Source organism: Coffea arabica, chromosome 5c, assembly GCF_036785885.1.
Source record: "Coffea arabica cultivar ET-39 chromosome 5c, Coffea Arabica ET-39 HiFi, whole genome shotgun sequence".
Taxonomy (NCBI): Eukaryota; Viridiplantae; Streptophyta; class Magnoliopsida; order Gentianales; family Rubiaceae; genus Coffea; species Coffea arabica.
The window spans coordinates 19,778,581-19,791,783 of NC_092319.1; the positions used below are offsets into that span (position 1 = coordinate 19,778,581).

The following is a 13,203-nucleotide window of genomic DNA, read 5'->3' on the forward strand; positions in this document are numbered from 1 at the left end:
AATCCAATTTGGACAAGGATTTAGTCACTTATTTCCCTAACTACTTTTAAATGGCTCAAATAGCTCACATAACTAACTATATTTATTTATAATAATGACTGACTAACCAACTAAACAAGAAAAATCAAACAAAATCAAAAGAAATTAAAACCCGAAGATCACATAGCTGGGGTTCCATCGCTTCCATGGCTTCATGTATTCGAATGGAATCTTGAACATCATGGAATGAGTTGAAAAGGATCTCAAACATCTTGGTACGAGCTAGTGATGGTCCTGCTGCTTATATCACAGAGAGAGAGAGAGAGAGAGAGAGAGAGAGAGAGAGAGAGAGAGAGAGAGAGAGAGAGAGTTAGAGCTCAATTCTTTTTTTTTTTAAATATACAAATAAGAAAAAAATATTAAATATTTTTATTTTTTAAAATTATTTTATTTTTCTATTTACCACCCAATTTCAATTCTAATCCCGGTAATCTTAAAGTAATACGATAATGTTAGATTCTTCTTTATTTTCTTTTTTTGTTTGTAATATCTAATTTTCTGACTTCTTCTCTTCTATCCTTTTTTCTTTTCCTAGTATTAATAAGTGTGAAAAAAAGAAATATGAGAAAATTCTTTTATTTATTTATTTGTTTTTTTAGATTTCTTAAAGTGAAATAAAATGTAGAGTAACCATTCCAACTTTTTATTTATAATTAGGATCAATTTTTCCTACATTAACAGTGAATGACAACTATGTAAAATTTGAATTTGAAATTCAACTTTCGCACATGTATCATGAATCCAATGATGATAATGTATACACTATCAGTGCGTATAAGATTTACTCTTTTAATTATATATAAAAAATAGTAAATACATTTATAATTTTTGACCATACTGGTTAGATTAACGATGAGCTAAAATGTTTAAAAAATAATGTTAGGGATTAAAGCAATTGTATCGCTATAATTTAAAGGGATAAAATTATAATCATGATATGGTAAGCTATAAAATAAAAGGGTACTTTTATTCAAAATTTTTAATAGATTGAGTTGAATTAATTATGAAGTAAAATGACTAAAAGATAACGTTACGAGATAAACTGATAGTACTACAATATAATTTAAGAATGTAAAGTAATAATAATCCTTCCTTCTAAAAAAACTTTCAAAACCATTCAAACCAGGCGGGTTAACTACATATTCACACGGCCGCCCAAATGAAAGGGTAAAACCCTAACAATTAAACCGTTCTCCCCGAAAATGTTTTCTCCGGGAAGAAGGAAATCCAGCTATGGCAGCGCAGCAGCAGCTCGGAAGGATCAAAATGCAACAGAAAAGAGTAATGATTCTTCTTTGGCATCGCCAAAAACTCCACTTCAAGATAGCAATGTAATTCCCAATCGCCCGGCCACTGGCACTCCTGCTCCTTGGGCGTCTCGCCTCTCTGTCCTTGCCCGGTAGGATTATTGAATTTCTTTGTTTTTCGTTTTGAGTTCAGTTTTTGCTGTAAATTGATATTGACTACTAGATGTTATAGGTTTTAGTTTTTTAGTTAATTTTTCTGGGCATCCACTGATATGTGGAAAATTGGTGCTCAATTAGATGTCCTGGAAATTTCTGAAAAGGGTACGCTTTGAGGTTAGAGGGCACAATTTTGGACTCAATGGGCATTTGTGATTATTTGTGTATTGAATTTAGAATTTTAGTTTTTTGTGTACGTGATATCCGTACAGTTTATACATGAATATGTTTAATTGCCCCTCTTTTATAAATAATCTAGAATTGTGGTAATCTGGGTTCCAAGTGCGCCATTTGAATAAATTTTCGTAGATTTCTATGGACTACCTCAGTACAACTGGGGCTTGTTTTCCTGGCTGCTTTTTTGTGGAGGAAAGTTTCAAGGTTTTTACTGGTTCTTGTCTTATTTTTAAATTGTGATCTGGATTAGATGGTTCTTGACAAATGTAAGCATGTTTATTTTATGTCTTTTTTTCTCGTTTATCTTTTTTTGCTTTTGTTTTTTAATTTAATTATTGCTATAAATTGATATTGACTAATGCTATTGAAAGATTTTAGTTTCTTTTCTGGGTATTTACTTGTATATGGGAAATTGGTGCTCAATTAGTTTCCATGCCAAATTTCTCAATAGGGTGTGCTTGGAGGTAAGAGGGCACAATTTTGAGCTGAAGGGCATTTGTGCTAAATGTTGCATAGAGTACCTTTTTTTATTTTGTTTTTTCATGCAGTATTGGTGTATTTTGTACAGGAATCAGTTTGAATGCTAAATTATGGTTCCAAGTTCGCTATTTGCGCTATTTTTCGTTGATTTGGTATGGAGACTACCTTGGTGTAAATTTGTATCTTTTTTCTTTTAGCTGCTCTGTGGTTGAACAAATTGTTTGCAAGGTGCTTCCCTCTTCTTGTCTTATTTATGTAATTGGTTGGAATCTGAATTGTCATACATACTGTTCTAGACAAATATAAGTGTGTCAATTATGTGATCTTGGATGGTTTCATTGTGGGAGCTCGAAATGCAGCTTCATAACATATGCATGGAAAGGATTTTATCAGTTATTTTTGCTATTGATTTTTACAGGATTCCACCAGTTAAGAGAAATGAAAAAGGAGATGATGGGGACCTAGTTCAGCCTGTGTATGTTGGAGAGTTTCCTTTAGCTGTACGTGATGAACAACAAGCAGCCTTAGTGCAAAAACAGTATCCTGGTTTGTGCAGTTTGTTCAGTTTGTAGGTATTTGATGATTTTCTTGCATTCCTTTTTTGAGGCAGACACATTTCTTCTGGCAGGTGAGATGTCCATATCTGGAGGAATGGACAAGGAAACATCTCTGGCTTGGGTTATATGCAGAGACAGGCTCTTTGTCTGGAATTACTTTTCTCCCATTGCTTCAAGGAATTGTGTTGTTCTTGACCTTCCTTCTAGTACTTTTGAAACCAGGGATTCCAGCAGAAATGCATTCAATTCTAACACTTGGTTAGTTTGTATCCTCAATTGGGACTGCTTAAATAGGAATAGTGACAAATTGATCTCACAGTGTAATTCAGCTGGCATTATTGTATGCAATAGAAGAAGTCGAACTCTTGTATACTGGCCAGAGATCTACTCTGAAAGTAGAAGTGCTCCAGTTCTTAGTTCTGCTTCAGTTGAGGAGCTGGAGGTGTTACTTTGGCCTGGTGATGGGAAAGCCAATTATAATAAGCAACAGCAACGTACTAAGCAGGGGAGTTCTATTACAGGATTGAGTTCCTTAAACTCTTTGATTGCAACTCCTGTTCTAGGTGCCAACCATGTTTGTGTCTCCCTTGCATGTAGTTCCAATGGCGATCTTTGGCAGTTTTTCTGCAGCCCATTTGCTATTGAACGGAAAAAAATTTTTCAGGACATGCTAGGTACAGCCTCTTCAGGTGGTGATGGTAGCCATTTAGTTGGAAGTAAGGGGTACCCTAGGTCATTGACTTGGCTGTTGTTTAATTCATTCAGTGAAACTAAAAGACAGTTTCTTTTATTGACAGATCGTGAGATACAGTGTTTTTGTGTTAAACTTACACCTGATTATAATGTATCCAAGCTCTGGTCACATGAAATTGTAGGCACTGATGGTGATTTGGGTATCCAGAAGGATCTAGCTGGGCAAAAGAGGATCTGGCCCCTGGATCTGCAAATTGACAATGATGGAAAGGTTATCACTATTCTTATTGCTATTTTTTGCAAAGATCGAATCACTAGTTCAAGCTACACCGAATATTCACTTCTGACCATGCAATATAGGTCTGGGTTGAGCATTTCGACGGAAAATGTTAAACCAACATCTGAGAGGGTTTTGGAAAAGAAGGCCCCGATCCAGGTAATAATACCTAAAGCAAGAGTAGAAGATGAGGAATTCTTATTTTCGATGAGGCTGAAGATTGGTGGCAAGCCAGCTGGTTCGGTAATTATACTTTCTGGTGATGGAACTGCAACTGTGTCGCATTACTGGAGAAATTCTACTCGTCTCTACCAATTTGACCTGCCTTATGATGCTGGCAAGGTTTTCGATGCCGCTGTTTTCCCTTCTTCGGATGATGGTGAAGATGGAGCTTGGGCTGTACTGACTGAGAAAGCTGGAATATGGGCAATTCCTGAGAGGGCTATTTTGATTGGTGGAGTTGAACCACCTGAGCGAAGTTTGTCTCGCAAAGGGAGCTCAAATGAAAGATCATCACAGGAAGAAAGAAAAAACATCTCATTTTCTGGCAATATCCCTCCTCGAAGGGCTAGTTCAGAAGCATGGGATGCTGTGGATAGACATAGGGCACCCATAACTGGAATTGCACATCGAAATGCTCAAGACGAAGAATCTGAAGCATTACTGAATCAGCTTTTCAATGATTTTCTCCTGTCTGGGCAGGTTGAAGGATCAGTTGATAAACTAAAATATTCCGGGGCATTTGAAAGAGACGGTGAAACAAATGTTTTTACTAGGATGAGCAAATCAATTGTGGATACCCTAGCCAAACATTGGACAACAACCAGGGGAGTTGAGATTGTGGCTTTGTCAATTGTGTCAACCCAGCTCATCGAGAAGCAACAGAAGCATCAGAAACATCTTCAGTTCCTAGCTCTATCCAAGTGTCATGAGGAACTGTGTACTAAACAGAGTATGATCACTTTTCTCATCATACTTCCTATAGTTTTATGTTTCTTTTTCTGTTTATAGGCCCGTTCTTAAGCACCTTGAATGTGAAATTTCATCCTTAACAAATTGATGCACTAATTAAGATTGAAGGAAAAGGAATTCACTCATCTTAGAAGGTTTTGTTGATCCATTAAAAGTGCAGACACTTTTTTAGATGTATGCAGAGTTTGGATAACTGTCTATATAGAGCCCTTTGAAAGAAAGATCTCCAATGGGCCATGTGCTATTTTGTTGTCATGAATGCTTTAAATAATTGAACCCTTCAGTATCCGGATCTTTAATTAAGTCTGTTTTGTTCTTTGGGTGTTAGCCAAAAAAATAGCTTAGTAAAGGATTTTAAACTCTTAATGTCAGTGCACCATGATCCGTTGCATCATCCTAAAAGAAACGAAGTTAGTTTTCTGCACATTCCTAGTTCTGGGAGTAAATTTTGTTCTAGTTAGGCTTTGCAAATTGTTTTTGAAGGTAGATTCTGGGGATTGTAGATGACTATAGTTTATACTTAAACCAAGATGTAACTGGAAAGAAAATTCAACAATATTTCTGAGAAGGAAAATGTTCACCCTCCAGTTTGACGCAGTTCATTGGAACAACTCTACACAGGAGATCTCAAATTGTGTTCTGAACAAGAGTCTGGTCAAGTTGAATTAATTAGGTTAAACTGTTATGGTCAAGTGGAAATGATCTGAGCATTCCAAAATAATGGTTGTTTACAATCTGGTTTAGGTTGGTTAAAGCTTGTAAACTGAATAACTAAGAGCACAAATTTTGTTTTCAGCTAAGACCAGCAAAGACTAGTGCCTAGTCTATTCTTATACTTTTTCTGTGATATAACTAGAACCCCCTCCCTATCCACTTCCTCTTCTTCCCATCCCAGCTATCTACCAACCTGGATCTTAAGTGCAGCTTTTTATAGGACACATTTTCTGAAAGTTGCTCTCTTTCCTTTTTACCTGCTCTTGCTTGCACGATTAGCAGTCCACTATCCACCTTTCCTTCCTCTTCTCTCTTCCTTTCCACTCTTGCTCTCCCCTCTCTTTTGCACCCAAACCTGTGGCTCCCTCTTTTGCTGGATTTTAAAGAAGTTATCTCCATGGACTACTAGTTTTTGTTTCAGATCTTCTTTTATAGTTTCTATGTTTGTGTCTTCCTCATGTTTGGGTTTTGGATTTTAGTATATTACTTCATGTTGATTGAACCTCTATAGATATGGATTATCTTGTTAAGTCGTGGATTGATGAAGTGAGTTTATCGGTGCAATCAGTCATTCTTTGGTTGAGCTTTGAAATTTCTTCTTAGGATTGACAATGTTGAAGATTTAATGATGGAACTTGAAATTTTTTTTTTTTGGATGTCCCAAAAAGTTGAATTTTCGGTTGTGATTATTGATGTATTAATTTTGACGAAACTTAGCCCAAATTGTAATTGAGTTCAGTTACATTTTGAAAGCCTAAGATAAGTTTCAATAGAACCTAGAATTTCAAAGCTTGAAATTTGATCAAAATGTTTATTGGAGTATACAACAGTCATGGTAAATGACGAGCTGGGTTATGATTGAAAACCGAATACAAACCAACATTTTAAAGGGAATTTACTGAAAACTGCTGATAAACAGGCCTTGTTCTTTACTCCAACTTTGCAGCTATGGGCTTCCCTCCCCCCACCCACCCCTCCAAAAAAAAAGTTTCGTTTTCCACTTAGCCAATCAAGTGCAGATATTTGTAAGAGAAGAAAATCATATCTCAGTTGCACGTATTTTGTGTGCTTGAGTTTATGGAGATGTATGTCTTTCATCCAGGAAATTTGTTCCAATTATTCAACTCCTGTTATAGTATGATTCAGTTCTCTGCATATCAATTCCTCGCAGCTTAAGTTGAGAAAGGGAGATGCCGGATATTAGGGGTTAAGAAAATTTTCATTTATATTTTCTAGATTGGAATATTTTGAGATTCAAGATCGTGCTGATACTTTAAGTTACCCTCTCTGTCAAAGTTAAGATTTCATTTATATTTTCTAGATTGGAATATTTTGAGATTCAAGATCGTGCTGATACTTTAAGTTACCCTCTCTGTCAAAGTTAAGATGATGAATTTCAAATGATACCTCGGCTGTGGTGAAACCTAGAACTGGTGTTGGAAGCTTTCATAACTGAGGGTCGGTTAAAATCCATGTTCACATTAGCCATCCAAGGAAAGTGCAAATACCCCATTTCGTAAAGGTTTCAGGTCTGGTATTGACAACTTTTATAAATATGTTGGAACAGCTGCCTGAGATGAACTAATGTTTGAATATGGCCAAAAGTACATGGCACGGTTCTTGTGGACTACAGCCACCTGCTGTTAGTTCTTCATGTAGTCATTCATCATATGAAAGTCTATTTATCTGTTACTAACTTGGTTGTTGTATTGTTGCTGATCTAAGCACAAAATTAGCAAATCCGCAAATAGCTTTTGCATCATTTCATACGCACCTAATCTATTTTATGGAAACTTCTTTTCCTGCAAGCAGGACAGTCACTGCAAATTATTTTGGAACATGGTGAAAAGCTTGCCGGAATGCTCCAACTCAGGGAGCTGCAGAATATGATTTGCCAGAGTCATACAAATGGAGTCAGCTCTTCTTACTCTCGTTCAGAAACTCAAACCTCTGGTGCTCTTTGGGATCTTATCCAGTTAGTTGGTGAGCGAGCCCGTAGGAGAACTGTTCTATTGATGGATAGAGAGAATGCTGAAGTATTCTACAGTAAGGTTTCGGATATTGAGGACTTGTTTTACTGCTTAGAGAAACAATTAGATAGCATGATTGGGGAAGATATGCCTTTCACTGTTCAGTTTCAAAGAGCTTGTGAAATCTCAAATGCATGTGTAAGCATCCTTCAGACTGCGATGCACTACAGAAGTGAGCATCACCTCTGGTATCCTCCTCCTGATGGCTTGACACCATGGTACTGCCAAACTGTTGTAAGAAGTGGCATTTGGAGCATTGCATCTTTCATGCTTCAGCTGATCAATGAAACATTTCGCCTTGATGATGCTAAGAAGTTGGACTTTTATTCTCATCTAGAAGTACTTTCTGAAGTTTTACTTGACGCCTATTCTGGAGCTATAACGGCGAAATCTGAACGGAATGAAGAACAGAAAGGCCTGCTAGATGAATATTGGAAAAGGAGAGATGCACTTCTTGACTCCCTCCATAAGCAAGTAAAAGGGTTCTTCCAGGCCAAACTCCAGGTTACTTTTCCTGTTTAATCATCTTCTGGAAGATTCTGACATTGACTGGATGCTTTTATGTGCTTGTTTCTTATTTGTATAAAATTTTAAATATGTCAAATCTATTTCTAGGCTTAGGGCTAAAACCTGAAGCTCTTGTGATGGAGTAGTTGAATTGTGCATCTGGAGATTATTTTCTGGTTTGATGAATATTTCTAACTTGTCATTCGGTGAAGTTCTTGATCAACCATTTTAGGATTTATGCTTAGTGGTGGTCTTGTTGGAATCAGGTAAACTCTAACATATTGCGACTTATCTTTGTAGCTGTGCACCCTTAATATTAACTTGAGTTTAGGCCTTTCATCCTTTATTAGGAGAGACTTTTTAGCAAAGCTGGAACTTTTCTGATGCTGCTAGCAGATGAAGTGTGAAGCAGGTTGGGTCTGGTCTGGGTAGGACAACATTAAGCAAGGAAGAGATTTTATTGTTTCTTTACATTGATAGGAGCATGATTTGGACTTTTTTATGAAAATCTATTGGAATTGACATTTCTTTCTTTCCTGCCATTAATGAGAAGCACAAGGGAGCAAAAGGTAGGTTTTGGAATGATATGGAGTTTTGACTATGGACTTGTAACTACAAGGTAGCAAAGGGTGATTTGCCAAAAGTATTCGGTCATAGTTGAGTTTCTGTTTATTCCATTGTTAGTGTCCTCCTGATTTGTTAAGCTTCAGGTAGCAGTCATCTGGATTCTGTCGGTTGATTATATTGAATATAAGGAATGGCAATATATGAGTTGGCAAAGCATGTCTTGGTTTTGAAACTGCTTGTCTTGCTTGCTTGGTCTTGAAGTAGTAAATGATCTTGAGTCTCATTGAGTATAAGAATCTTCATTTCAAATGTCAAGCCAAGGGTATTTGTTGTGAAGTCCAACATGGTCACGTAATTGTCCCATTAATAATGCTAGAGTCTCTGATTTTTTAGTTGGAATGTGTTTTCAGATTTTTTTAAAATGATAGAGAATGTTGCATCTGAGGAAACTTGGTACCTTACATTTTCGTTTTTTGCAGGATCCAGACGGAGGAACAGAAGTACAAAATGACGAAGTTATTAGAAAGCTTTCTTCTAAGTTGTTGCATATTGCTAAAAGACATGAAGGGTATCAGACACTTTGGAGTATTTGCTGTGACCTTAATGATTCCGAGCTCCTTAAGAATCTTATGGTATGAAATTATGTACTTGTTCTCCCTTAAACTGATGTAACCCAGTATCAGTTGGTCGAGATCCCTGAAATTAGAGGTCCTAGGTTCAAACCCCCCCCCCCCCCCCCCCCCCCCCCAAAAAAAAAAAAAAAACCAAAAACAACCCCTCACCTGCTAATAATAATAATAAAAAAAGAAATCATCCTATATTGGTTGCCATTCTGTTTAGTTGATTTGGTGGCTAGTAGTTTTACCTTCAATGTTATTGTATTTACCATCTTTCAGGGTGCACAATCTATCCATGTTCTATTTTTGAAACTTTAGTATTTAATTCATTCTTATAGTATCCAATGTTCTATTATGCAGCATGAGAGCATGGGACCTAGAGGGGGTTTCAGCAACTTTGTCTTCAAGCAGCTGTATGACAGCAAACAATATTCCAGACTGATGAGACTTGGGGAGGAGTTTCAAGAAGAGCTAGCTATTTTCTTAAAGCAGCATCAAGATCTTCGTTGGCTTCATGAAGTGTTTCTTAATCAATTTGCTGCTGCTTCTGAAACTCTTCATGTTGTAGGTCTGTCTCAAGAAGATTCACCAGGTTTGGCCAACGAGGAAACTCATTTTTGTGGCACAACCAACAGAACAACCTTGGCAGAAAGGAAGCATTTTCTCAATCTGTCAAAGATAGCTGCAATGGCAGGTATTTGAAAGCGTCACATGTTCGCATGTTACTAAGGTGCAGGAAGGGTAATAAATGTTTTAGGCATAAGATAAAGCTAAACGCTTGAAATTTTTGAATATCCTGCTTAGCTGTAAAATCTGACCACTTCTTGTAACCAATTACACTTCAGCATTTGGTTCATTTGTGTTTGCTTGTGCACATGCTGAAGCCTCAGCTTCAGCGGCATCCAAACACTTATTCATCGTAAGCCTTCTGCTGGAATTGCTCAATTGTCTACATGTCTGCTCAATGTGACCAAGCGAAAGAGTGCTGGTTTTCCATGCTGGATCTCTTTTCATGGGGAGTTGCCTAATACCCATAATGCCCAAGCCTAGGGCATCTAAATAGTTAGTGATAGTTCCACTGAATAGCAGCCATGGTATTACTGGACTTACAAGCTACTTTCTAGTTTCAACCTCTGTGATGTTGAGAGCCAGCCAAATAAGCAACTACCATCCAAGGGAGAAGTCTAGTTGTTTGGCATTGGCAGATATGAGCAAGGGCTTGTTTTCCCTTTTGCCTTGCCTGATCCTTTGTACTTTGGGGAACTATACTTGTCCACTTGGCTGTATCCCCAAAATTTCTGCTCTGGAATATTCTTAACTTTGCTAATAGTCTCCACCAAACATATGAGTTGCAGAGCTATTCCCCTTTATACATTTAGTTTGTGCTTTAATACCTCTCTGTATGTGTGACTTGACTCGATGCCTATTTTCGCATGATGCCTCCAGAATAAACTTGTAAATGTGCACTTTACAACTTAGGATGAAGTTTTATCTGTTTGCTTTTTTAGTTTATTGTATCTCTCAAAGCGTATAGAAATAATAAGAGGAAATGGAGTATACAGTGACCAGAGAAAGCCTTAAAAAGTGTACCTGCAGATCTGATTTTGTTTCTATCCAGTTAAGTGCTTGAGGTTCACTAATGCATCTATTCACATCTGGCAGGAAGGAATGTTGATTGTCCCACAAAGGTGAAGCGGATTGAAGCTGATCTGAATATTCTGAAATTGCAGGTGTAATATGAGTTCTTTTATGTAGTCTTTTATGGTTTGAGGGGCGTCTGAAGTTTCTTGCCTTTGATCAAAGGAAACCTCTAGAACTCAATAAGGAATGGTGATTTCACCAGGTGTAATATTAGGAATGGTGATTTCACCCTAGAACTCAATAAGAAAGATCATAGGTGATACTTGTTTCTTGCCTATGAATAAGTTTTTATATTCATCTTCTAGTTAAATATCTGCTTAATTTGGTCGAAGTTGTTCACTTTATTTTCACTATGGCAGCATGCTTCTCTCTTAATTGCATTCTGAACTGCATACTGGCTTATATTTGGTGTGAAGTAGCCAACTGGAAGTATGCACAGACTGTTAGTTTGTTTTCATTTCATGCTTAGAACAACAAATGAGAACCAAAGATATTGACTTGTTGGTGACTATTCTTTTCGACTCAATTGAGTTCTGGGTAGATTACTCTTATGTCCCTTGAGGTTTATTATAACAACAGTCATCTTCCCTATTAGAAGAATAGGCAAATGCTATTTTTACTATCATTGGCTCATTTACAATCCTCCTCTTACAATTCAAAGCTTTTGTTAATGCTTCAGAAAATTGTGAAAAAGGGTAGATTTAGAGGAATAATAATGACATGTGCATGATAAGTAGAATTTAGAGGTACAAGCAAACACCTTTTTATGTATCTTGTTCACTCATGTACAGACGTTAAGAATTAAACTCCGAGCAGATGGAATTAGAGTTCAAATACAGGAGAAACTTTGCAGTTCTGCTTCCTGGAGTGTTGGGACTCTAGCAAAAGCCCTTGAAGTTACCTTATGTTGAGAACATTCATAGTTAGAACCTTGTAGTGACCATTTTTCAGCTATTGGGGACTGTAGATTTATGCTTGTTAATCTGAAGGCTGAGCCTGAGAAAGCTTTCCGTGACAATTTTTTTTTTTTTTTGGGAATCAATCTAATAATTAGTTTAGTTCATTGAACAAGGTTTTTTTTTGTTTTTTTTTTGCAGTTGCTGTATGGAAGCTTTACATTTGCTTCCAAATCTCTAATGTTTATGGATTAAAATTTGCAGGAAGAAATATTGGGGCTCCTTCCTGACAGTGATGAAAAGCACAATATTGGAAATAGGCTTCTCCCTCCTGTGGACCTAATTGAATTGTGCCTGAAAAACCAGAACAGGCTCCTTGCTTTGCGAGCATTTGATGTTTTTGCGTGGACAAGCTTCTTCTTCCTTAAGTGCAACTCTAGCCTTTTGGAGGAGTGCTGGAGGAATGCAGCAAATCAGGATGACTGGGAAAGGATCTATCAGTTGTCTGTCACTGAAGGGTGGAGTGATGAGGAAACCCTACATTCTCTTCAAGAAACAGTTCTTTTTCAGGCGTCTACTATATGCTATGGGCCTGAAGCAAAAACTTTTGATGGTGGATTCGATGAAGTACTGCCCCTGAGGCAAGAGAATCTGGAAGTTGAGTATGTGAAGGATGTATCTTCATCAGTGGAAGCAATTCTGATGCAGCACAAAGATTTTCCTGATACTGGCAAGTTGATGCTTACTGCTATTATGCTGGGAAGTGCTCATGCTGGTACTGTAATTAATGAGAGTTGTTTCCCAATGGAGTGAAGTTAAAATTGTGCATATACTTTATGGACTTTGTATAGTTTGCATCTTCTGTAATTGTTGTTACTTTTGGCGTTTAGGGGCGGAGGAGCTAAACCTACATCTACATTCTGAGTTGTCCTTGCTGTGATGGCGTGCCTATGTAGCTTGTGTTGGTCAGTTGGAAAGTAGGTGTATACGATGCTGATCAATAGCTGATGATACTGCATTTCCTTACAAATACTCTTTAACGGAGAAGGAAAACTTCTTTTTTGATCTTGGATTTATGAAATGTACTGATTTTTAGCACTGGGGCATATTAACTGGCAAAACGAGCAAAGAATTGGAATTTTGATTAAATACTGGAAATTTTTCGGAGGGATGGATGACTAACAAGTATCATTAGGATTAGATTCTCAGCAATTGAATGACTTATTACATTGGTGGTGAAAATTGTCAATTAACAATATAAATAGTAGATGACTCCTTGTATAGCTGTAAGCATTAATTTAATTCCTTGATAAGGTTCAATGCCAATATTGGGAAATCTATCAAGACCGCACAACTGGAAAGCCAAAAATTGGAAATCTTTAGACAGATACGAGAGAAGAATAATTATGATTATGGTGATTGTAGAAAATATAAACCAAGTGTTTAGTTATTTAATTAATTAGTCTCTATGTGCTATTTATATATTGGTTTATAATGTGATGCATTGTTTAGTTCAATAGGGGCAATTGCATGGGATTAGTTCCCTTACTAGTAATAGTAGTGTGGAAGCACT

General features: G+C 37.0%; 1 protein-coding gene across 1 annotated transcript; it reads left to right on the forward strand.

The window, feature by feature from the left end:
* Positions 1–1,145: 1,145 nt before the first annotated feature.
* LOC113723299 (nuclear pore complex protein NUP133-like) lies at positions 1,146–12,736 on the forward strand. The gene is made up of 9 exons (XM_027246464.2): positions 1,146–1,438; positions 2,578–2,705; positions 2,788–4,638; positions 7,185–7,906; positions 8,956–9,108; positions 9,454–9,787; positions 10,756–10,823; positions 11,895–12,405; positions 12,521–12,736. Exons 1-9 carry the CDS (start codon positions 1,242–1,244, stop codon positions 12,568–12,570), a joined length of 4,014 nt encoding a protein of 1,337 aa, XP_027102265.2. The 5' UTR covers positions 1,146–1,241; the 3' UTR covers positions 12,571–12,736.
* Positions 12,737–13,203: the final 467 nt, after the last annotated feature.

What these genes read in the sequence shown, in the direction of transcription:
- LOC113723299 (XM_027246464.2), top strand. Translation starts at nt 1,242, where the DNA reads ATGTTTTCTCCGGGAAGAAGGAAATCCAGCTATGGCAGCGCAGCAGCA. An exon ending in AGCTCCTTAAGAATCTTATG is followed by an intron (nt 9,109 to 9,453) that starts GTATGAAATTAT and finishes TCTATTATGCAG; the next exon opens with CATGAGAGCATGGGACCTAG. An exon ending in GCTGGGAAGTGCTCATGCTG is followed by an intron (nt 12,406 to 12,520) that starts GTACTGTAATTA and finishes TTTGGCGTTTAG; the next exon opens with GGGCGGAGGAGCTAAACCTA.